The sequence below is a fragment of the Mus caroli genome, unplaced genomic scaffold, assembly GCF_978045245.1.
Source record: "Mus caroli unplaced genomic scaffold, Mus_caroli_1 scaffold_7, whole genome shotgun sequence".
NCBI lineage: Eukaryota > Metazoa > Chordata > Mammalia > Rodentia > Muridae > Mus > Mus caroli.
Window position 1 is genome coordinate 1,112,028 of NW_028227262.1, and position 25,715 is coordinate 1,137,742.

Genomic DNA, 25,715 nt, shown 5'->3' on the forward strand with positions numbered 1-25,715 from the left:
ACTCTAATTTTCTTTTGTGATAGTCTGAAGTCTGGTGGCAGGCTAGTTAGTGCTTTTCAAAATAATGGCAGTGGAAACCTGTTAAAACGCAAGTCAAACCATGATTAAGTTTAAACCCCAGAAATGGCCCTCAGCTTCACATCCATCATGCCTGTGGAGCCTCACACCCTACACCAAGCTCACCTCACACCCCATCCTTTTCTATCTTATCCTCCGTTGTAGACCTCACGTAGACCAGTGCTTGGAATGCAGTCAGCCAGCCATGATATATATTTATTGCAATGATGAATGAAAGCCATCAGTTGACTCTCCAGCTTCCTACAGCTCTCTAAAGGACTGTCTCTTTCATTTATGGCCTCTTCTTTTGGTGACTGTGGTGGTCTCCCCGTCACATTTTCTAATGAGCCACGCTTGCAGTGAATTCAAATAAATGCTTTTTCTTGTTCTTTTGTGGTTAAGTATTATTACCCAGTTTTAACGTTATCATAATGACTACTGAAATAGTGATATAAAAAAATCACTAACATTGTGGAAGAGGCAAAAAAAAATAAATAAACTCAAAGAAGGCCTTACAAGCATAAAGCAGAATAATATTTATTCTATTAAAACAACATTAATTATTCAAAATATATTTCCCGAGAGGCCTGCCCACCCACCCACTCATTGTGCTCCAGGCTCAGTTCTAAGAGTTGGAGTCACCATGATGAATTAGTCCCTGTCTCCCTGGAGCTCTGTTGCCAGATAATTAACAAACAGATACATGATTCCAGCTGAGATAAACTGGAAGCTGAATCAGTGTGCTATGCAAAGATGCAGAGTAGGACCAAAGATGAAGAGTAGAATGATCAGGAACTAGGGTGTTAGACTTTCTATCAGAGTAAAAAGCACTTGAGAAAAATAGGTTAAAGGGAGGGACGCTATCTTTTGCCTGACAGTTTTACAAAGTTGACCCATTGTCTTTGACTTCTTGGAGGCTGAGCCTATGAAGCAGATGAAACAGAGTAGTATAGTGGCAGGAGCAAGCGGGTGAAGCCACTCAGCTCACAGAAGATAGGGAGATGTAGAGAAAGGAGTCCTGGCCCAGATACAACCTCTAAAGGCACGCTCCCAGTGACCCACTTGCTCCAGCCAACACCTCTCCTTTCCTTCCATTCCTTTTGGTCCCCACAGCTTGGGATCTTCCACATAGAAGCTCCTGAGTAACATCTCAAAATTCAAACCATCAAGATCTGAAAGAGCCTGTATCTGAATACAAACCTGCCTCATTCTGGGATACTAGTGATTGTGAAAGTTCAAGGGAATTCCTCCATCCACAAGGTAGGAGCAAGGAACGGCTGTGGAGATCTGAACAGATGTCAGACTCCAGTCTACAAAACAGATGCGTCTGGTGCCTTTCAAATGCAGTCTGGAACATGCTTCCGAATCACCCGGGAGCTTGCTGAAATGCAAAATCTTAGACCTCACTTCAGAACTCCCAAGTCAGATATTTCGGGGACAAAAGCTCTGAGTGGTGAATAATCTTATGTTAAGTTGACACATTGCTAGAGTCATCTGAGAGGTGGGAACCTCAATTAAGAAAATGCCTCCATAAGATTGGACTGTAGGCAAACCTGTAGAGCATTTTCTTAATTAGTGATTGATGTGGGAGGGCCCAGCCCATTGTGGGTGGTGCTGTTCCTGGGCTGTTGGTCCTGGGTTCTATAAGAAAGCCTTGATTAGCAAGCCAGTAAGTAGCACTCCTGCATGACCTCAGGTTCCTGCCCTTATTGTTATATGGAGCAGTTAGCGAAATAAACCCTTTCTTCCCCAAGTTGCTTTTGGTCATGGTGTTTTATCACAGCAATAGTAAGCCTAACTAAGACAGAGATTGTTGGAATAAGGGATCTTAGTGTTGAGGTTGCTTCTGCTAGGATGGCAGAGAAGAAATTTTGAAAGCACAAGAGATTCAAGGCTCATTTAGAAGCCCCCCCCCCCCACTTCCTCTTAAGATACTGCTTTCAGTCACATACAGCTGTGACACTTTTGGTCCTGTTTTTTATAAACTCTTCCTAAAATGCACAAATTGTACAAATACCTGTATACACTTTAGAAAGTAAAAAATTTATAGGTTAGAGAAATTGATGGTATCTGAGAGGTTAGCTGGCTTATTGGATAACCCAAAGTATACATGTTTGCTCTCTCACTCCGAGTGCTTTTGTTAGTTTGGGTCCCTTGTCATTCTGGGTCATGTTAGACTCCCGGCTGTATAAGTAAATTTCTTTGTGTGCACTTGTTTTTGTTTTTGTTTTGTTTTGTTTTTCAGAAGAGAAGGGCAGTAGTTTTCATAAAATATTCAAAAAGATCCAAGAAGTTTAAGAACCACGACATAAAAAAGATGGTTAGCTAACTCTGACCAAACTGTTAAACACAATTTGAAAACCAGGGAAACTGGCTTCTTACCCTTAATCCCCCCATGCCCAAATTCAGGGTTAGAAAGAATTAGCTTTGTGGGTGGCATTTTTCTTTGTATATATAATGTACTCTTTTAAGTCATAGAACCTCATAAATAGTGATCTTATGCCTGTCCGGATTGTTTTGACTTAAATGAGGTGGGTAGGGTTACAAATTCCCCTGGCCTCCCTCTCCCCCACACCTGTCATCTCTTCCATAGCCCCTGAGGATGACAGCTGACCTTAGATTCTAACACAAACAACCACCTACATAGGGACATACATACAAAATATGTTACTTTGGTCCCAAATCTGTTTATCTGTCTGTATGTCTATCTGTCTGTGTCTGTTTATCTACCTCTGTCATATCTATCTATCTATCTATATCTATCTATCATCTATCTATCATCTATCTATCTATCTCAGACTATCTCTATCTATCATCTATCTATCTAATCTATCTATCATCTATCTTTTCCCTATCATTCCATATACTAAAAAAAAAAAACCCTTTCTTTTATCACTGGCTTCCCCTTTAGTCTCAGCATTTTCACCAACTTTTAGTAGTTTTCAATCTAAGAAAATAAGAGTCACAACCAGCCACAATACTTCACAGTGGTCACTTAAGAATTCTATCCCAAGAATAACAATATCAACCAACCAGACCCCCCAGGGACTGCTAGGGACTAAACCACCTACCAAAGGCATGGAGCAACCCATGGCTCTAGCTGCATATGTAGCAGAGGATGACCTTGTCGGGCATCAATTGGAAGAGATGCCCTTAGTCCTGTGAAGGCTTGATGCCCCACTGTAGGGGAATGCCAGGGCAGGGAGGAGGGAGTGGGTGGGTGGGTAGGGGAGCACACTCATAGAAGCAGAGGGAAGGGGGATGGGATAGGGGGGTTCTGGAAGGGTAACCAGGAAAGGGAATAATATTTGAATATAAATTTTTTAAAAATGCAATAAGAGGAAAGGGGGAAAAAAGAATTCTCTCCTAGATCCTAGAACTAGAAAGTTCATTGGAGGAAGTCAGGGGACAAACTGCACTGCTAGGTGCTGATTCGGAGGCCTCCTGTCAGCTGTTGCAGATTGCCCGAGAAGAGGCAAGATGAGCTGGGTGATGGTCACTTGTGGGAATAATTCAAAAAGAGGAAGGAAAGGAAACCAAGCAACTGCATATACAGACAAAGATAGATGATAGATAGATGATAATACAAATGTCATCACAAATATATAGTCACACAAATATATAGTCATTTATATGAGGTCAGAGATTTTCCCATCATTATGCTAACTACTCTATTCCAACACATGACATGATTTCCAGAAGTGTCTATATCTTCATAATTTTTTCTTCTGCTTGAAATGTTTTTCTATTAAAACCCAAGGAGTTCAACACACCACACATATCTAAATATTTGTTTTGAACAGGACCATTGGAAAGAATGCTGTCCTCCTAGACATACTGTCTGTGCTTGGATGCATACCCATCAAAAGTTCTTTTGGACATTGAATTTAAAACTCCAAAATTCTACCTTCATAAACATTTTACTTATAGTTAAGGTAATGGGACAGTTTACTCTTCTGCCATGTGAGCAGTGGTCACTTACCTAAAAGCTGCTCTTCTGCCATTACTACCCTGTGGTTTCTCTTGTCACAATTAACGGTCCCCACTCTTCAACTTTCCTTGTTGGGCCAAAAAGATGACTCAGAAGGTAAAGCTACCAGATCTAGCAGTCTGAGTTTGGTCCCTGGGACTCCAATCATAGAAGGAGATAACCAGATGCTGAAAAATGTCCTCTGACCTCTGACCTCCACATGTGTCCCTGGCCCTCACCCCCACATACAGTCACAGGCCATAAGTAAATGAAAACATAACAGGATTCTTTCCTTTAAATGTGTCGGGGTTTTTGCTTTTTTTTTTCTCCTTCGATACTTTCCCCAAATCAAAACCAAATGTCACACTCTGAATGGGATTAAAAAGAATAAAGAATGCAGAATTAATGATGGAGATGTTGCTCTGTGATAAAAGCATGTGCCTAGTGTGTGTGGCGACCTGGGTTCAATCCCCAGTACTCACACTTTATCCATTACATACATACATACATACAGACAGACAGACAGACAGACAGACACATGAGAGAGAGAAAGAGAACAAGAGAGAAAAGAAAGAAAGAGGGAGCATAGAATATCACCTCTGCTCTTAAATATGTTGGGAAATTCAAAATACAACTTTGACCTTACATTAACTAAATCTCCAAAGTCTTATCCAGTAGGGCCATTATGAAGTCATATCACACTACCTAATTGGATGATTGACACTTGGACCAGATACTAAAGTCAGGTGCGGGGCCTAGTGTCTGCCATTGTCCTTTGTGGCTTTGTGTTAACTTGAGGTTTCACTTACTGACTCTTCCTTTTCACCACTTTTCTCTCCCTTGAACATGCCAAGGCAGGGGGGTTTGCACACCAAGGCAGAGGATCTATACACACCAAGGCAGAGGATCTATACACACCAAGGCAGAGAGGCCTGTGCTTCTCTGAACAGACAGGGCAATCGATCGCTCTCACCACTCTGGTGTGATGTCCAAAGGCCCATGTTCTCTGAGAACCAGAGGTTCTTGATTTCCTTCCCTCTTTCCAGGTCTACTTCTTGGATTTCTTCCTTCACCTCGGCCCTTTTCTGCTTCTATTTGGACATCATCTTTCTGGAATACTGAGCCTTTCTGCTACTTCCTATCTGAGAAAAAAGACCCTAAACCCAATGGTAAGCCATGGAATGTTGATACCAGTTTGCCTAGACCCCAAATCTCCATGATGAGCTCTGATCTCCCACTGGGTTTTCCCCCATGAAGCACCTCTATGTTTAGTTGTCTCTGTCCACAGGGGAAACTCTGATTTCAGTCTGCTCGTCTCAATTGCTGCCCATCATGGATACTGCTCAAAGTCATACCTTTGCTATCTGTTGGTGTCACATGTCTGCACTGACCTATGGTCATCACACAACGTCTTCTGTGGCCAAAGAGGGTGCTGGAAACTCAGACCTGTCCTGAGGACACATCATTCTTGCATAGTGCTCACAGCTGCTCCTATTACTTGCAATCAAAGAATCCTAGTTGCCACAGACACCGATCCAGGAACAGAGCCCAGTCCATCAGCACATCCCTAGCACACAGCTCCAAACATCCAAAGCTCTTTCTTTCTTCTGGGGTCAGGCTTAAGCAGTTGAATCTCCTCTTGGACTGATTCTTACCCCCTTTCCTCACATATTATAGCTAATTCTACAGCAGGAAATGGATAATTTTAAAATTAGTTGGATTTGAGTTGAACTAAATTCATGAGACAAAATTAGACAGTGCAATCTTCAAAGTTCAGTTTCACAGTAACATGTGATTAAAACACACACACACACACACACACACACACACACACACACACACACACACACACACAGTGTCCCAAAGACAGGCATGCTGAGGATATGCCAGAAGCCAGCTGTAAGCAAGTCCTTAGCGCCAGTTCCCAGCCTTCACAGGGACAGCCAAACTGAGTGGATGAGGGGTATGCTATGGGACTTTTCATTGTGTTACAACCAGATGTTGTTTCTGTTTACAATTATGTTTTCGTCAGACCTTATTAATTAGCACTGCCAAAAACAATCACAGGACCCCACACAGATCAAGTTGCATCCTGCAGCTGTGGTAGGTCCCAATTGATTTTCAAGCTTCACCCTACACTGAAAGGGAATCTGTTTGATCAGTGGATATCCACATGGCATTCACAGTTCTCAAGTTAATTTACGTCTCCAAGTTTCATCCTCCCAACAAGACAGAAACCGTTGACTAGTGAGAAAAACAGGCAGGATTGGATTGAGTCCAGGGCCATGTTTGCATGTTTACCCCTGTAAAAACTCAAAGGGTTTGTTTCCTTGTCAGAAAATAGAGAAAATTATGACCCAATTTTCAAACATGTTACTGTGTACTAACATCCACTCCCATGTCCCTGGATGCTTTTTTATAATGTCTGCTTATTATAGCAAGCTCTTTTATTCAACATGTATTCTTGACTAATATATGGCTGGGACTGCAGTTGGTTCTGGGGAAGCAACCATGACCACAGCTGTTGCAATAGAATCGTGGCTCTCGTCCTGACAGATCACACCAGGCCAATGCAGTTCCATGTAAGAGAGGCTTATGGGGGGCGAGGGGAGTGTAAAAGGGGGGCGACGGAGATGAAGGGAGAAAAGAGAGAGAGACAAGCTCAAGAGGGTCTGCTGGGAATGTATGGTGATTGCCATGACAACAGATGTGCAGGTCCCTGTGGCATATGGGTGACATCACTGGGTTTGGAGGTGATCTGCAAGTTGGTTCATGATACCAACAACAGCAGCCTCTGGTCAGCCTGAATATTCCATCATTAAGGTTTCCTGTTGGTTAAGACTCATAGCTTTACGTTACACAGCATTTCCCTCAGAACTAACTGAAGTCAGACGTGAAGCATAACTATGCTTCTGGAACTCAGAAGGCTGAGGCAGAAGGAATGTCGAAAGTTTGAGATCAGCTCTGGATACACCACACAGTCCAAGCCAGCCTGACCTGCAGAAGAAGACCCTGTCTCAAAAGGCAAAGCTGCAATAACAACAAAAGAACTAAAATTTGTCCTCTATGCTGAGATTCAAAACACATGAGAAGGATGGATAAGACCCAAGTAAGGTGCCTGCTCTATTGCAATTGACTGTGGAATTTAAGCTTTTTTTTTTACTGTAATGATCTCATCCTAGATCTGAGATGCACCAGGACCAACCAGCCACTTATGTTACAGGATTCAGTTGGTAACCTTGTATTGCTTAGAACTGAAATTACCAGGAAAAAGCCACAACTGTGTTTGTAAACTACAAACCTGGTGGGCTGATTAGAACTTTGTGGCTATGGAGAGTTGGAATTCCACAGCTTCAGAGCCAAATTTTGTTCAGTCATTTCTTACTTCCTTAATGGCCATCCACTGCCCACCTCTGTCAGACGCCCACCTGTGTCAGACCTAGCATCTTAGTGACTCGAAGTTAAACCTTCTAGAACATGTTAACTTAGAAGACCGATAGCTTTTACCAAGTCATTTCCTGTGGGCCTATGGCAGCCATTTTCATTCAAACCAGCACCACACCAGGTATGGGGCTATAAAGGTTCTTAGCCTTGCTGGTTGAATAAGGAATACTAGGGAACCTTAGAAATAGGTTTGGGATTGACTGCCTAACTTTAAAAGTCTTTTGAAAGTCCAGCTTGCTATTCCTTATTAAGTTTCAGGAACATGGATGTGAAGGGAATCCAAATAGTTCCTATTGTCACTACAAGAAATCAGATTTTATGAGAGCAGGACCCATTGCATAAACAAACTGGAGCTTACTCTGATTTTTTTTTTAATGAAAATGGCTGTAAGGAGAGAACGTTGTTCTGTAGTAAACGTCTTGTGAGAATCTGACCCACTGTGTTCTGTATAAAGCCTCCGTTCCAAAGCTCTGCGAAGCAGTGAACTTGATAACCACGTCAGAGGATTACAATCAGCCCTGCTGCTGAGTGGCTGTTCAGGGTGTTCCCTGCAACAGAGGGTGCCACAGCCATAAACATTCAGACTACAATGCAGGAAAACATCAGGCTCAAAGGCCGAGCTTCCAGTGTGTTCTGGTTACTAAACTTTGTTGTTCTTTTGGTTATCTTAGCAAGTTCATCTATTGGTTGGTCTTGACTGAGGTGCATCCTCTAGTATTTTGGTTTTATCCCTCAGAAAGCTACTGTTGAAATCTTTAGGTGTGATATATTTATCTCAGTATTCTTCCAAGCATATCATCAGTCCTTGTCCATTTTTGGATGGTCTTTTTATGACAACTGTAAGGTCAATGATCCAGGAAGTCATTCTTCAAGGAGTTTTGCAACCATCATGAGTTATGAGTCCTTGATGAGGCAGACTAACCCATTTTAAAATGTTGGTTATTTAAGTAAGAGAACTGACTCAGACAAAACAAATGGAGGCCTGGGAAAATGGCTGAGTCGCTAAAATGCTTGTCATGCAAGCATGAGCCCCTGAGGTCAGTAGTCCTCAGCACCCATGTAACAAAGCCCGGTGAGGTCCCACAAGCTGGTGATACTACCATTGGGGAACAGATACAAGAGGATACCTCAGACTCTCTGGCTAGCTAGTCTTGCTCTAGGTTCAGTGAGAAATCTTGCCTCAAAAAATAAGGTGGTGAGCCATTGAGGAAAAAAATGCCAACTTTGGCCCACATACAGACTAGAACGAGAGGGTCTTTTCCAAGATAGAATCAGTGCTTTGTGCTTCTACTCAAGCAAGTTGACTCCAAATGTGAACAGTGAAAAGAAACCCGAGCTTAAGTAAGAAACAGACAATCACTCACTCACTAGGGACTTTATCCCCAACCACACCCACCCAGGTAAACTACTCATTGTAGCTAGAATCACAATTAGCCAGCATCCAACTGCAACCTAATAAAAGCCCACAGCTCATGCTACAGAGAGGGCCATCTTTCCCAGCTCTCATGCCTCCATAGCCAGAATTGTTCTTCGTGCAGATAAACTCTGTTTAATTTCGGTAAACTTTTCATTTTAACAGCTAGAAATGCATTACAAGTACAGACAAAGGAAGGGCAATAAGGGGCTCCTGTGATAGAAGGATTAGGCCTCCAAGGGTATTCAAGTAAGACTGGATGGAGTGTGGGGAGGGGAACAACCAAATGCATTTGGTGTGTGCTTATAGGAAATGGAGGAGAACGTGATCAGAGTATGCAGGAGCTGCCCGGGACCTTGAGAGCACTGGGTAAATAAAGCAGGGGATTGTTGCCTCTGGCAGAAGACTGTGAGAACCTAGGAACCTGGAAGACAAATTCATTCTTAGTGTAACAGCGAACAGGAAGCATAGAAGGTTCTTGAACAAGGGAGGAGTTGGAAGATGAACTGAAGTTTAGCAGTTGTGATGGGGAGGGGACTGATTCTGAAATTTCTGTTTGGAAAGTGGGCCTGAGAGCTCCGAGATGAGGGCCGAAAACAATAAGCAAAAGCCATGGGCTTGTGATGATTCATTAAAGAAGTTCTATTATTTCAGCAAAGAGAAATTTAAAAATAACCTCAAGGTTTCTATCATAACAGTGATGCAGTTGGCATATAACTAGACACTAGAGAATGGAGCCATTAAAATGTAACCTAAAGTCTTCTTCTTCAATAACAGTTACACCACAGGGACGACTGAGGGTCAGGGAAGGGAGCCAGTTTTATGCAGGTGAGTGTGAGGAGTCAGCTTCGTGTTGGCATGTTGAATTCTCACAATCACCATGTCAGAATGGAAAGACTATTCTGAATTTTAGCTGGAATATAAATCACAAATTACATCTTCATCCCATAGAAAGGATATAGTCCCTGCCCTTAGCCACTTCAGACAGAATATTAGGCAGGTAAGAAAACACATTGTTGCAGCATGAATCAAACTACAACTTCTTAGTGATTCTTTTTTTATTATTAGATATTGTCTTTATTTACATTTCAAATGCTATCCCCTTTCCTCATTTCCCCTCTCAAAACCCCCTATTCCATCCCCTATCCCCCTGCTCACCAACCTACCCACTCCTGCTTCCCTGTCCTGACATTCCCCTACACTGGGACATCGAGCCTTCACTCATTGATTCTTAATGTTTTCACACTGGAAAGTGGGATTCTGCACTACAGATGACATTAGGAAGAATTCTTAAAAATGATGGACAGGAAAATTCGTTGTCATCAATTGCCATGCCAGTAAAGTTTCCTGACTCCTAGGAAAACAGGCATTGAAGGCTTTCTGGACCTGGGACTTTTGAAGAACCCCAAGAGCATCTTAAACTTGCCATCATCTCTTACATCATGGAACCAAGGGTGTCTACTTCTCCAGTGAAAACCACTTACATTTATGAAGCTAAGTCTTAAAACTAAATACTCCATATGTATTATCAATTTTGTAGAACAATCAAATAGAAAACAAGTCTCTAAGTGTCGAACAAGATTTTAGAGTCCATAAGTCTTTCCTTTTCTTCCCAACTTCCAGATGCTCCAAGACCCTTTTCCCTTTTAAGGACTGTCTTAGGCCATGGAGCTGTAAGGACCTTTACAGAGTTCACAGTCAGATGGAAATATATATCAAAAAGTCAACTATGGTACTATATCATTCTTGTTTTAAAGAACATCAAGCTATGCTAATACACATTCTGTGAGCCTAGTTAGCAGAGGAAGTCTCATTAAAGAAGTGACCTTTGAACCATGACTTGAAAGACAAGGGTTACCAGCTTTGCTAAAGGGAGACAGATTACCCCTGGCAAATAAACAGCAAACATGCCTGAAGAATGTAATCAAGACAGAAGTTGGCCAATAAGGAAACATAGAAAAAGCTCTGTGTGTGTGTATGGTTGTGTTGGAGGGAGTGTGGGACAACTGAGCCAAGTCACCCAGCCAAGATAGGACTGAAGCCTTCTGGGCATTAGTGCCTGCTCTTGGCATTTCTCCAGAGCCTGTAAAAGAATTCATGTTAAATTGCCATTTTTAGGTGTCCTAAAAGCTAGTAAGAAATGGATTTTTCATTTCACAATACAGGGGACAGCTTTGAGTGGTAAGAAAGAGTCTTTGGAATTAGCTCATCCTAGGAACATAAGGATTTCTTCCCAAGAAACTATACCTTAAGTAACTATAGTATTAAGGTTTGTTTTTCTTTTTAAAGCTGTAACATCAGGCTGATGGAATAAGGCAGAATAAGGGAATTGCAGTAGGTTAAATGGACTCAGATATGAGCTGCCCAGGTATTTCCAAATTTGATTATTTGAAACAAGTGACTCTTGATTTTCACTATGTAAGTCAGTGTCTAAATCTGGAATTCTGATTTGTATTTTTACTTCTTGAGAATGGTTATCGCTTCAGAAGTAGCTTCTGTAAAATGACGACATCTGTAAGACCATGACATCGAGCCATTTTGACATCTTTAGTCTAGAGGCAGGATTTATTTGAAATATTAATCTGATGATGTTTCCACAAGCAACATGTTTTGTATCCCCCTCCCCCTCTTTTTACCTAGGCTTACTATGGACTTATTATGTAGCCAGCCTTTGATTATCCTGAACTCAGAAATATTCCTGACTTAGCTTCTGAATGCTAGGATTACAGGCTTATCTACTGTTCTCTCTCTCTCTCTCTCTCTCTCTCTCTCTCTCTCTCTCTCTCTCTCTCTCGTTGTGTGTGTGTGTGCACACGCACATACATACATACATGTATAAATACACAAAATTAAGCATCTTCTCTATCCAAAGGAAACAAGATGCACATCTGGATAGTGGGGAACACTTATAATACCTATGCTTGGGAGGCAGAGGCCAGAGAAGTCCAGTGTTGAGGCCAGCCTGGGCTACATGGTAAGAATCTATCTCAAACAGGCCTGGGCTACATGGTGAGAATCTGTCTCAAACAAAACAAAATCAGAAGAATCCTATCTTTCACAACAACATATATGAATGCATTTCTAAAACATTATACATATTAAATAAAATAGAAAGACAAATACTGAAATATCTTACATGTAGAATCTAAATTGAAATAAAAACTTTAGAAACAGAAGTTTCGAGGGGCTGGAGTTGGGGAGGAAGGGGAGACCTTGGTTAAAGGGTGCAAATTCTCAGTTGTGAGGTAAGTAGGTTACATGGACCTGACAGCATGGTGGCTATTGATAAGATACAGGTGTGATTGCAATCTGGGAATGGGTAGATCTTAAAGTTCTCACCCTGTTGTCCATGTGAGGTATCAAGAGGCACATGCAGTAACTAGCTCAACTGTGGCAATCATCATACAATATATAAACACATATCAAATAATTTCAGCATTATCTTCAGTTTATACAACTTTGTCAATTGCACCATTAGAAGCCAAGTGGGAAATTTTTTTGAAATGAAAAATCTTTCTAAGCAGCTTGATTGGAATCTTGAGATGTTTGCTTTCCCACTGACCCTAATCAAGAAGCTGTACTTTGTCGGATCAGTTACAGGAGACTCAGCAGGCAGAGCTGGAAGCTTTGAGAGCCTCTGTAAGGAGATAAATACATCTGCTGTGTCATAGGCCAGAGCCAGCTACGTGATTTCTAAGCTTTTTGAGTCTTTTCCTACTTTACTGGTCTTTCTCAATTTTAAATTAATTCTTCATTTCTAAAACGAGTGTGTGTGTGTGTGTGTGTGTGTACATATATGCACGTGAGTGTATGATCACATACAAGCAAAGGCCAAGAAGAGGGTACTGGATACCTTGGAGATGAGATCCAAACTCCAGTCCTTGTGGTTGTTTGCTGAGAGCTTTTTACTGCTGAGCCACCTTTCCATCACTCTTTGGTCTTAACTGTTGTGTTTTAGAAAAAGCAAGAGAACACAGGGATATGTTTGGTGGAGGCACAATATGGTGTGGGGAAAGGGGGTGCCTCTCTGTAGAGGCTGAGACATACCTTCCCCCTCTGAGATACCAGCCACAGGTCTGTATAGTATAGAATAGAGTTTATTCAGAGGAGAGAGAGAGAGAGAGAGAGAGAGAGAGAGAGAGAGAGAGAGAGAGAGAGAGAGAGAAAGTAGAGGCTGGCCAAAAACACATGGAGAGAGATGGGGGAGGGGAATGAGGAGAGAGGGGGTAAGGAGCAGGAGAGAGTGGAGGGGGCAAGCAGCCCTTTTTATAGTGAGCCAGGCACACCAGTCTGTTGCCAGGTAACTGAGGGGCAGAGCCTACGAGATGCCAACTTCAACTGTTGAACCTTTTTCTCATTCATCTTTAATGATTTCCCCTGGTAAAACTTTGTTATTAAATACATTCCCCTTATTCTTATCTCATCTTCAGAGACATAGAAGCTTAGAGTAGAAGAGAGCTTTACAGCCACTATAAGGTTTCAAGTAACCAGGCCATCTATGAATGGCTGTTATAAAGAAATTTCATTTCATTAGCCAAAAACATTAAACAAGAAAATCACCAACATTAGATCAGACCCATGTTGAAAGTGTCTGTCAGAATCTTCATGAGAGACAATGATCATATTTTACCAAGACATTTTACAAATCTTTCATATAAACTGATGATAGAAAATTCTATTGCAAACCCAGAGATTCCTTCCAGTTCGTGGTAGTGACAAATGGCTTCATCCAGCGGAGGATATAAACGTCTATAAGTCATTTCTCATTTGAACCAGTTTAACAATGTTACTGGTTTCCTCATTAGTGCATTAAATAAAATAGTCGACAGGATTCCTTCTGCGCTTGTGGAAGGATTATGATCTTGCCATCTGAAAAGTATGTGTTAACCCAGCTTTGTCCTGAAAACTTGGCTTTAGATCTTTTGACTGAGTTCTTTCTTTAGTCAATAGAACAAGGTATGATTTTTTAAAATTTGCCATGGTTCAGGATTTTCATGCCAGGTGCCTATTCACAGCTCTGCGACAGTCTGAGCGACGTTGCATGAGAGTTAAACTCAGAGGCCCAGCTGTGTACATTCTTGCTGGCTACTTAAACATTTTGTGTTTTATTTTTTCATGTTTAGTATGAGTTTGATATAAAAAAATTAATAAATACATGTAACACCCTTGGGACAATCAAACACTTTTATCTTAGTTTCTTTTTATTTTATGTGTCTTACACAGAAGCAAAATCTTGTCAAGCATCACAGCTGCTTTGACTTCTGAATACTTCACTTTGCTATGAAGACAGGGAAAAAAAAATCAGTCAAACCATGTGAATGATGTTCCTCATCCAGGGCTGGGGAGTGAGTTACACAAATCACAGTCTCGTTTGCAGGCAGCATGCAGGACATCTCGCCTGTGCTGAACTTCAGCTTGGCCTCTGTGTTCCCTTTGATAGTATGAACTAGATTTCCAAAACTTCTCCTCTTTTGTATTCGTGCTTAGGGTGGGTCACAAAGAAGACAGCAGAGGGAATTATCTTCCTGTTGAGGGTTAGCAGCCATAGTCACTGATAGATACACTTTGTTGGCCAGAGACAACAGATGGACATAAAGAGGCTCTGTTCCCCAGACATAGATGTGTGCAAGTGGCCCAACTTCTGGAGGACACCATCCTTACCAAGAACACACACTGGATTCTATCTAAACTGCTCCTGTGAGTTTCATTTTTTAATTAATCTGTCTTGTGAATGTCAAGATCTGTTTACTTAGTAATAAGTTCTTCAGTGTTGTTAGCAAATCCATTCATATGACTCCTGTGTGTGTGTGTGTGTGTGTGTGTGTGTGTGTGTGGTTACAATTATATATCTCCCTCTGATTCTGCTTCTGTTGTTGAGCCGTGCAGTATTATCCTAAGAGTGAGGAAACCGAGAACAGTGCATTCAGCTATTTAATCTTTAGTTCAACACAAATGGGTTCATACTATACAAATAGTCACAAAATTTGCCTTTATCACCTAGAAATCAGCATGTGCATCTTGTTTCAAGTAACTGCTGTGTGTGAGTGTGTGTGTGTCTGTGTGTGCAGCTCACTCACCTATGCATGTATGCATAGATACCAGTAATCAACCTCAGGTGTTTGAGATGAGATGTCTCACTGATATCTCATCATTTTGGCTATAGTGACTGGACAGTGAGTCATATGTATTCACTTGTGTTCATACCTCTCTTGCACATAACATACAAGGCTTATATGTGGGTACTGCGGATCTAAACTCAGGTCCTGATGCTTGCCAGGCTAGCTGCTGACTCATTGTGCCATCTCTCCAGCCCATTTCATGCATTTTTAGTGGGCGTAAAGTTTCTTTTAATCATGCGCCATAAATTTTAAACCAAGAACCTAAAGCAAGCCTTTACCTTTGTTTTTTAGTAAGAGTACAGCAGCAATACTTCCATGAACCGGTCCTTGCAGACTTTACTGATTATACTCTTAAGACAAGTGCCCAGAACTTATTTAATCAAATGCTATGCACAATTAGATTTTGATCCATTTTTTATCAGAATAGTTGTTCTAATTTATTCTTCTACCAGCTAGGGATGAAAAGACCTGATTTCTCAGAACTTCCTTGTTGTTTTAAATCAGGGCACCTCCCACCAGACTGTGGCTTTGTTTGATGAACCAATTTTTTTCTCTTGTTTTTCAAGATTTGTTATAGCCAAGGTTGTCTCTTAAGCCAATAGGCTACTTTGCTTCAACTTATCTTAGTCACATATATATGAACTCTTTGGGCCAGGAGTGACTGTTTAGATTCCCCTGCCTCTCTCTAGGTATCTCCCTTGGGAACATCTCTGAGCCTTCAAGACAGGGTTTAGGGATGAGAAGTCCCAGAAGTGGCTGCTTGCTTGAGGAACATGCTGAGGCTATTTTCTGTACCTCTGTGCTCAACTCCAGAGAGTCTCTAGATCTTTAGCAGAAAGTTCCTCTTTGCCTGAGAGAAGATGGGCTTCAAAAGTAGTCTACCTGTCCACAGCCCTTACTTAGAACTCCTGAATGCACTTAAAGCATCTTTTAGAGGAAGCTGAAAGAGGTCTAGAGCTAGCAGGTCAGCTGACCCCCATAGCAATTCTCCCATAAGTTCATTTTATTATCCCATTTAAAAGGATGCTGTCACTATGTAGGCTTTGAGGGATGAGGGTCCCAGCATGACTAAGTCAGTCCATTTCAGTTATAGACCACAATAACCATTAAAATCAAACATCAGCAAGCTCTCATTTTCTAAAGTAAAACCTCTCTCCTCTTTTCAAAAGAGCTATGAAACTCAAAAAAGAAAAAAAAAAAACCAGATAAAATGGCTTCAACACACAATTTATGGCTCCCTCAAACCCTGACTCCCCTCTTGGTTCAGGTAAGGAAATTATACATTGAGACATTCACATACATGAAAACTTCATGTGGGTGATAAATGAACTTCAGTGGGTAAAGGGTCAACATGGAGAAAGAGCTTAGCTAGCAAAGTGGTTGCCTTGCAAAAGCAAGAACATGAGTTTGAAAAAAAAGAAGAAGAACATGAGTTTGAACCCTGGAACCTACGTGACAATGAGAAGCCCCTGTGTGCTTCTAATCTTTTTTTTTTTAATTTTTAATATTTTTATTACATATTTTCCTCAATTACATTTCCAATGCTATCCCAAAAGTCCCCCATAGCACCCCCCACTTCCCTACCCACCCTTTCCCATTCTTTTGGCCCTGGCATTCCCCTATATTGGGGCATATAAAGTTTGCAAGTCCAATGGGCCTCTCTTTCCATTGATGGCCGACTAGGCCATCTTTCGATACATATGCAGCTAGAGACAAGAGCTCAGGGGTTCTGGTTAGTACATCATGTTGTTCCAACAATAGGGTTGCAGATCCCTTTAGCTCCTTGGGTACTTTCTCTAGCTTCTCCATTGGGAGCCCTGTGATACATCCAATAGCTGACTGTGAACATCCACTCCTGTGTTTGCTAGGCCCCGGCATCGTCTCACAAGAGACAGCTATATTTGGGTCCTTTCAGCAAAATCTTGCTAGTGTATGCAATGGTGTCAGCGTTTAGAAGCTGCTTATGGGATGGATCCCTGGACACGGCAGTCTCTAAATGGTCCATCCTTTCATCACAGCTACGAACTTTGTCTCTGTAACTCCTTCCCTGGGTGTTTTGTTCCCAATTCTAAGAAGGGGCACAGTGTCCACACTTTGGTCTTCATTCTTCTTGAGTTTCATGCGTTTAGCAAATTGTATCTTATATCTTGGGTATCCTAAGTTTTGGGTTAATATCCACTTATCAGTGAATACATATTGTGTGAGTTCTTTTGTGATTGTGTTACTTCACTCAAGATGATGCCCTCCAGGTCCATCCATTTGGCTAGGAATTTCTAAATTCATTCTTTTTAATAGCTGAGTAGTACTCCATTGTGTAAATGTACCATAATTTCTGTATCCATTCCTCTGTTGAGGGACATCTGGGTTCTTTCCAGCTTCTGGCTATTATAAATAGGGCTGCTATGAACATAGTGGAGCATGTGTCCTTCTTACCGGTTGGGACATCTTCTGGATATACGCCCAGGAGAGGTATTGCTGGATCCTCCGGTAGTACTATGTCCAATTTCCTGAGGAAACGCCAGACTGATTTCCAGAGTGGTTGTACAAGCTTGCAATCCCACCAACAATGGAGGAGTGTTCCTCTTTCTCCACATCCTCGCCAGCATCTGCTGTCACCTGAATTTTTGATCTTAGCCATTCTGACTGGTGTGAGGTGGAATCTCAGGGTTGTTTTGATTTGCATTTCCCTGATGATTAAGGATGTTGAACATTTTTTCAGGTGCTTCTCTGCCATTCGGTATTCCTCAGGTGAGAATTCTTTGTTCAGTTCTGAGCCCCATTTTTTAATGGGGTTATTTGACTTTCTGGAGTCCACCTTCTTGAGTTCCTTATATATATTGGATATTAGTCCCTTATCTGATTTAGGATAGGTGAAGATCCTTTCCCAATCTGTTGGTGGTTTTTTTGTCTTATTGATGGTGTCTTTAGCCTTGCAGAAGCTTTGCAGTTTCATGAGGTCCCACTTGTCAATTCTCGATCTTACAGCACAAGCCATTACTGTTCTATTCAGGAATTTTTCTCCTGTGCCCATATCTTCAAGGCTTTTCCCCACTTTCTTCTCTATAAGTTTCAGTGTCTCTGGTTTTATGTGAAGTTCCTTGATCCACTTAGACTTGACCTTAGTACAAGGAGATAGGAATGGATCGATTCACATTCTTCTACATGTTAACAACCAGTTGTGCCAGCACCATTTGTTGAAAATGCTGTCTTTCTTCCACTGGATGTTTTTAGCTCCCTTGTCGAAGATCAAGTGACCGTAGGTGTGTGGGTTCATTTCTGGGTCTTCAATTCTATTCCATTGGTCTATTTGTCTGTCACTATACCAGTACCATGCAGTTTTTATCACAATTGCTCTGTAGTAAAGCTTTAGGTCCGGCATGGTGATTCCACCAGAGGTTCTTTTATCCTTGAGAAGAGTTTTTGCTATCCTAGGTTTTTGTTATTCCAGATGAATTTGCAGATTGCACTTTCTAATTCGTTGAAGAATTGAGTTGGAATTTTGATGGGGATTGCATTGAATGTGTAGATTGCTTTTGGCAAGATAGCCATTTTTACAATGTTGATCCTGCCAATCCATGAGCATGGGAGATCTTTCCATCTTCTGAGATCTTCTATAATTTCTTTCTTCAGAGACTTGAAGTTTTTATTATACAGATCTTTCACTTCCTTAGTTAGAGTCACGCCAAGATATTTTATATTATTTGTGACTATTGAGAAGGGTGTTGTTTCCCTAATTTCTTTCTCAGCCTGTTTATTCTTTGTGTAGAGAAAGGCCATTGATTTGTTTGAGTTAATTTTATATCCAGCTACTTCACCGAAGCTGTTTATCAGGCTTAGGAGTTCTCTGGTGGAATTTTTAGGGTCACTTATATATACACTATCATATCATCTGCAAAGAGTGATATTTTGACTTCATCTTTTCCAATTTGTATCCCTTTGATCTCCTTTTGTTGTCGAATTGCTCTGGCTAGGACTTCAAGTACAATGTTGAATAGGTATGGAGAAAGTGGACAGCCTTGTCTAGTCCCTGATTTTAGAGGGATTGCTTCAAGCTTCTCACCATTTACTTTGATGTTGGCTACTGGTTTGCTGTAGATTGCTTTTATCATGTTTAGGTATGGGCCTTGAATTCCTGATCTTTCCAAGACTTTTATCATGAATGGGTGTTGGATCTTGTCAAATGCTTTTTCCACATCTAACGAGATGACCATGTGGTTTTTGTCTTTGAGTTTGTTTATATACTGGATTACGTTGATGGATTTCCGTATATTGAACCATCCCTGCATCCCTGGGATGAAACCTACTTGGTCAGGATGGATGATTGTTTTGATGTGTTCTTGGATTCGGTTAGCAAGAACTTTATTGAGGATTTTTGCATCAATATTCATAAGGGATATTGGTCTGAAGTTTTCTATCTTTGTTGGGTCTTTTTGTGGTTTAGGTATCAGAGTAATTGTGGCTTCATAGAATGAGTTGGGTAGAGTACCTTCTGTTTCTATTTTGTGGAATAGTTTGTGAAGAACTGGGATTAGATCTTCTTTGAAGGTCTGATAGAACTCTGCACTAAACCCATCTGGTCCTGGGCTTTTTTTAGTTGGGAGACTATTAATGACTGCTTCTATTTCTTTGGGGGATATAGGGCTGTTTAGATCATTAACCTGATCTTGATTCAACTTTGGTACCTGGTATCTGTCTAGGAACTTCTCCATTTCATCCAGGTTCTCCAGTTTTGTTGAGTATAGCCTTTGGTAGAAGGATCTGATGGTGTTTTGGATGTCTTCAGGATCTGTTGTTATGTCTCCTTTTTCATTTCTGATTTTGTTAATTAGGATGCTTTCCCTGTGCCCTCTAGTGAGTCTGGCTAAGGGTTTATCTATCTTGTTGATTTTCTCAAAGAACCAGCTCCTTGATTGGTTGATTCTTTGAATAGTTCTTCTTGTTTCCACTTGGTTGATTTCGCCCCTGAGTTTGATTATTTCCTGCCATCTATTCCTCTTGGGTGAATTTGCTTCCTTTTGTTCTAGTGCTTTTAGGTATGTTGTCAAGCTGCTAATGTGTGCTCTCTCTAGTTTCCTTTTGGAGGCACTCAGAGCTATGAGTTTTCCTCTTAGAAATGCTTTCATTGCGTCCCATAAGTTTGGGTATGTTGTGGCTTCATTTTCATTGAACTCTAAAAAGTCCTTAATTTCTTTCTTTATTCCTTCCTTGACCAAGGTATCATTGAGAAGAGTGTTGTTCAGTTTCCACGTGAAGGTTGGCTTTCTATTATTTATTTTGTTATTGAAGATCAGCCTTAGTCCATGGTGATCTGATAGGATGCATGGGACAATTTCAATATTTTTGTATCTGTTGAGGCCTGTTTTGTGACCAATTATGTGGTCAATTTTGGAGAAAGTACCATGAGGTGCTGAGAAGAAGGTATATCCTTTTGTTTTAGGATAGAATGTTCTGTAGATATCTGCCAGATCCATTTGATTCATAACTTCTGTTAGTTTCACTGTGTCCCTGTTTAGTTTCTGTTTCCACGATCTGTCCATTGGTGAAAGTGGTGTGTTGAAGTCTCCCACTATTATTGTATGAGGTGCAATGTGTGCTCTGAGATTTACTAAGTTTCTTTAATGAATGTGGCTGCCTTTGTATTCGGAGCATAGATATTCAGGATTGATAGTTCCTCTTGGAGGATTTTACCTTTGATGAGTATGAAGTGTCCCTCCCTGTCTTTTTTAATGACTTTGGGTTGGAAGTCAATCTTATCAGATATTAGAATGGCTACTCCAGCTTGTTTCTTCATACCATTTGCTTGGAAAATTGTTTTCCAGCCTTTCATTCTGAGGTAGTGTCTATCTTTTTCTCTGAGATGAGTTTCCTGTAAGCAGCAAAATGTTGGGTCTTATTTGTGTAGCCAATTTGTTAGTCTATGTCTTTTTATTGGGGAGTTGAGTCCATTGATATTAAGAGATATTAAGGAAAAGTAATTGTTGTTTCCTGTTATTTTTGTTGTTAAAGTTGGCATTCTGTTCTTGTGGCTGTCTTCTTTTAGGTTTGTTGAGGGATTACCTTCTTGTTGTTTCTAGGGCGTGGTTCCTGTTCTTGTATTGGTTTTTTTCTGTTATTATCCTTTGAAGGGCTGGATTCGTGGAGAGATAATGTGTGAATTTGGTTTTGTCGTGGAATACTTTGGTTTCTCCATCTATGTTAATTGAGAGTTTGGCTGGGTATAGTAGCCTGGGCTGGAATTTGTGTTCTTTTAGTGTCTGTATAACATCCGTCCAGGATCTTCTGGCTTTCATAGTCTCTGGTGAAAAATCTGGTGTAATTCTGATAGGCTTGCCTTTATATGTTACTTGTCCTTTTTCTCTTACTGCTTTTAGTATTCTATCTTTATTTAGAGCATTTGTTGTTCTGATTATTATGTGTCGGGAGGTATTTCTTTTCTGGTCCAGTCTATTTGGAGTTCTGTAGGCTTCTTGTATGTTCATGGGCATCTCTTTCTTTAGATTTGGGAAGTTTTCTTCTATAATTTTGTTGAAGATGTTTGCTGGTCCTTTGAGTTGAAAATCTTCATTCTCATCCACTCCTATTATCCATAGGTTTGGTCTTCTCATTGTGTCCTGTATTTCTTGGATGTTTTGAGTTAGGATCTTTTTGCATTTTACATTTTCCTTGATTGTTGTGCCGATGTTCTCTATGGAATCTTCTGCACCTGAGATTCTCTCTTCCATCTCTTGTATTCTGTTGCTGATGCTGGTATCTATGGTTCCAGATTTCTTTCCTAGGGTTTCTATCTCCAGTGTTGCCTCATTTTGGGTTTTCTTTATTGTGTCTACTTCCCTTTTTAGGTCTAGTATGGTTTTGTTCATTTCCATCATCTGTTTGGATGTGTTTTCCTGTTTTTCATTAAGGACTTCTACCTGTTTGATTATGTTATCCTGTTTTTCTTTAAGGATTTGTATCTCTTTAGCAGTGTTCTCCTGTAATTCTTTAAGGGATTTTTGTGCTTCCTCTTTAATGTCTTCTACCTGTTTAGCAGTGTTCTCCTGTATTTCTTTAAGTGTGTTATTAAAGTCCTTCTTGAAGTCCTCTACCATCATCAGGAGATATGCTTTTAGATCCGTGTCTAGCTTTTCCGGTGTGTTGGGGTTCCCCGGACTGGGCGAAGTGGGAGTGCTGGGTTCTGATGATGGTGAGTGGTCTTGGTTTCTGTTAGTAAGATTATTACGTTTACCTTTCGCCATCTGGTAATCTCTGGGGTTAGTTGTTGTCGTTGTCACTGTTTAAAGATTGGAGCAGAAGCTGTGTTCCACTCACCAGAAGTCTTAAGATCCTGTGGTGGGTGTTGTGGGTAGCTGGCGAGTGTCAGCCGACCCTGCGCCCTAGCTACGCTGGTGCTTTTCTGACCGGAAGAGGCTTGTGGCCCTACGTAGGCCGGATTTCTGCCTCCCCAACCAGAGCAGTCTCAGGTCCCGCGTGATTGGACTGGAGCAGAAGCTGTGTTCCACTCACCAGCAGTCTCCAAATCCTGTGGCGGGGGTCGTGGGTAGCTCTCGGGTGTCAGCCGACCCTGCGCTCTAGCTACCCCGGTGCTGTTCAGGCCGGATGAGGCCTGTGGCCCTACTCAGGCCGGTTTCTGCTTCCCTAACTAATGCAGTCTCAGGTCCCGCGCGCAATTGGATTGGAGCAGAAGCTGTGTTCCACTCACCAGAAGTCTTAAGATCCTGTGGTGGGTGTTGTGGGTAGCTGGCGAGTGTCAGCCGACCCTGCGCCCTAGCTACGCTGGTGCTTTTCTGACCGGAAGAGGCTTGTGGCCCTAAGTAGGCCGGATTTCTCTGTGCTTCTAATCTTAGAGCCATGAAAGAGGACAAAAGTGAATCTCTGGGGCTCCTTTGCTAGCCAGCCTCACCCACAGAGTAAGTTCAAAGTCAGTGAGAGACCCTATCAAAAAAAGAGTGGCCAGAGCCTGAGGAATGACACCTCTGACTTTCATTAGCACGGGTGCGTGTGTTTACACACACACACACCATAGACAACTGTATAAGTGTGCACCCACATGCACACACATATAAAAACATACCCACAAAGAAGTACTAAATTATCCACAAATCTACTGGCATAATCAGCAACAGTAGCATGACTGATATTAGATAAAAAAGGATCAAGCGGTTTTACATCCGCCTTGGAGATCTGAGAGAATTCTGGAACACACTGGCACAACCAGTCAATTACAAAATTGAAAAGTAATTAAAGTGACAGATATGTGACAAGGACAGACAGCATTCAAATGTGACTTCAGACATATGCAACAGAAGGAGTCTTTGCAAATGAAATCTGTCTCAAAGGCTTGTTAAGTGTTTGTCTCTTTCTGCTTTCATTCCTGCCCTGTCCGTGGAGTGAGTGACTTTGCTCTGCTGGTGTTCCTACCATGAAGTGCTGCCTCACTGCAGATCAAATAACAGTGGGACAACTGACTGTGGATTGAGACGTCCAACACTGTGTGTCCAAAGAAAGCTTTCTCTTTATAAGTTGATTTCTCTCTGGTATTTGTTATAGTAATGGAAAGCTGACTAACTCAATAGGTAACAGTTACTGAAACTTTCAGGATCTGGGGCAACTAATATTTTTAAATGGAGGTGTGGTGAAAAGCTCTCATGTTGTATACTTTATGATCTAGGTTCAACATAGGAAAATAGCTCACAATGGTTAATCCTGTTATGGTTATTGCCTGGTTCAGATCGCTAATTATGGTAGACACACTTCAGAGGGCACCTGCTTGAAGCGTGTTATTCCACTGACAAGAGAAGATGGAACTCTGACATTTCTTTCATCATATCTTTGCCAGATCTAGCCACTAAACTTACGTGCACATGAATTTCTAGACACACACTAAATAAAATAAGTGTTTAAGGATGAAAATGGTTTTGGTAGAGAGTTTATACATCTTTCCTCTGAAACACCTGGGACCAGAAGTGTTTTAGATTCTAGAGTATTTGATAGTGAGATATTTGGGGAATGAAACTCCAGTTTAAACACAAAATTCATCTATACAGCATACAGATTGTCCAAGGGTAACTTCATACAATATTTTTGGTACACCTACATTCTCACTATGACCTACTTAGATGATGTCAGTTCTAGGATTTTCCACTTATAGTTTCATATAAGCATTCGAAAAGGTTTGGAATTTGATGCAGATCAAATTTGATCAGAGTTTTGGATTAGTAACACTCATCTTATTCTAACAACGATCCATTGACTTCAGTAATTTTATTTATTAGTTCTAATACTTGCTTTGTAGATTGTTTTTAAAAGTTCTAAAACAATTACATTAACTTCAAAGAGCTTCATTGATCCTTTTATGATTTAAATTGTTTATGATTTAAATTTTTCTTTTTGGCATTTTTGTCATGGCCAAGATGACCAGTCCAATACAACACTGAAGAGAAGGAGGAAGAGAAAGAGCATGCTTGGCACTCTGCTGATTCTGCATGCCCAAGCTCACAGGTCCCTAAGGAACAGCAGGTTTTGACTAGTGGTGTGAGAGTCAGTTGAATCTACAAGTGTTAGAGAGATGTTAAACTGGATTTAACTGTTGTACAAAAAAGAACTATCATAGCTAAAGGGAGGATTCATCCCTCAGGTGATGTCCAGGGACAAGACAGCAGGCAGAAAGCCCAGAGGAAGATGAAGGAAGGAGCAATCTTCCTCCCCTCCTCACCTTCCATTCCTCCTTTAATATCGATCTAGTAAGCAGGACCTATGATGGAATCACTTGGTAGAGGAGAGATGTGGCTTGAAGATTGCAGGCCCAGCATCACAAAACTGAAGACAGAGGATGAATTCAGGGCCTAGAGGCAACAGATTAATAGTGGTCACCTCAGAAATTCACATATTAACTTCAGAGACCCAGGCATGTCCCTGGGTGACTCCCAAAAGCCAATGAACCTTCACCTCTGTTTTGTTTTACTTTCATAGTTTGAGAAAGACCATCACCTCAGGGTAGCACAGGTTCTCTCTGCCCCACACTGACGCACTGGGGACTCAGCTCTGTGGAAACTGCTTTCCAGTTTCAAGTCTACCATCATATGCCATCACAGACTTTATCCTCTTTCCTACCACATTCTCTGGATTTACTGTCACTTTCCTCCACAGAAGTATTTTACTCTTGATCCTGAGAAATCTTCCTTCTTAACATCGCCAGTATCAGAGTGTCTGCTTCCATCCAGGGTACCATGAGCATGGCGACTTGCACCTCTCCCCCACCTCTTACAACTTCAAGCACGCACATTCACAAACACACAGGCCAGTGCTCACAGACCCGACAACTTCAGCATAGAAACCCTGACATTGTTCACTCCAGGAGGGATGCAGAGTTAGCATCCAGCTCTCACCTTGGCTGATGCTGAAGCTTTTATTCTTTGTGTCTGGATTGCTTGCCACTGTTCCTTAGCTTTTAATACTGAGAATCAATAACTCCATTTATATCCCCTCATTTTCAGTGTGCTTTTACATATCTTGCTGTATGTGACAATCAAATTCCTATTTGAAAAGTAGGACGGATGGTGGTTTTTTTTGTATAAGAGGAAACTTGGCCTAGTTTCTGAATAGAGAGGAGTACATGTCCAAAGGAAACCAGACGGCTGGTGAGCCTGCCTCTGTTTCAGTGTCTTCCATCTGAGCTCATCTTAAATGAAATTAACTGGACATCCCAAACATT

At 41.2% G+C, this 25,715-nt stretch overlaps 1 protein-coding gene across 2 annotated transcripts in view; it reads left to right on the forward strand.

Annotated features, from left to right (window-relative positions):
- The window catches only part of Tmtc1 (transmembrane O-mannosyltransferase targeting cadherins 1), a 348,737-nt gene that overhangs the window by 64,494 nt on the left and 258,528 nt on the right, over positions 1-25,715 (forward strand). The window contains exon 3 of one of the 2 annotated variants that reach the window (XM_029478417.2): positions 5,074-5,196. The exons of the other annotated variant lie outside the window; for it this stretch is intronic. Coding sequence (XP_029334277.1) covers positions 5,074-5,196 — 123 coding nt within the window. The remainder of the gene's footprint in view (positions 1-5,073; positions 5,197-25,715) is intronic. 2 annotated transcript variants of the gene reach the window in all.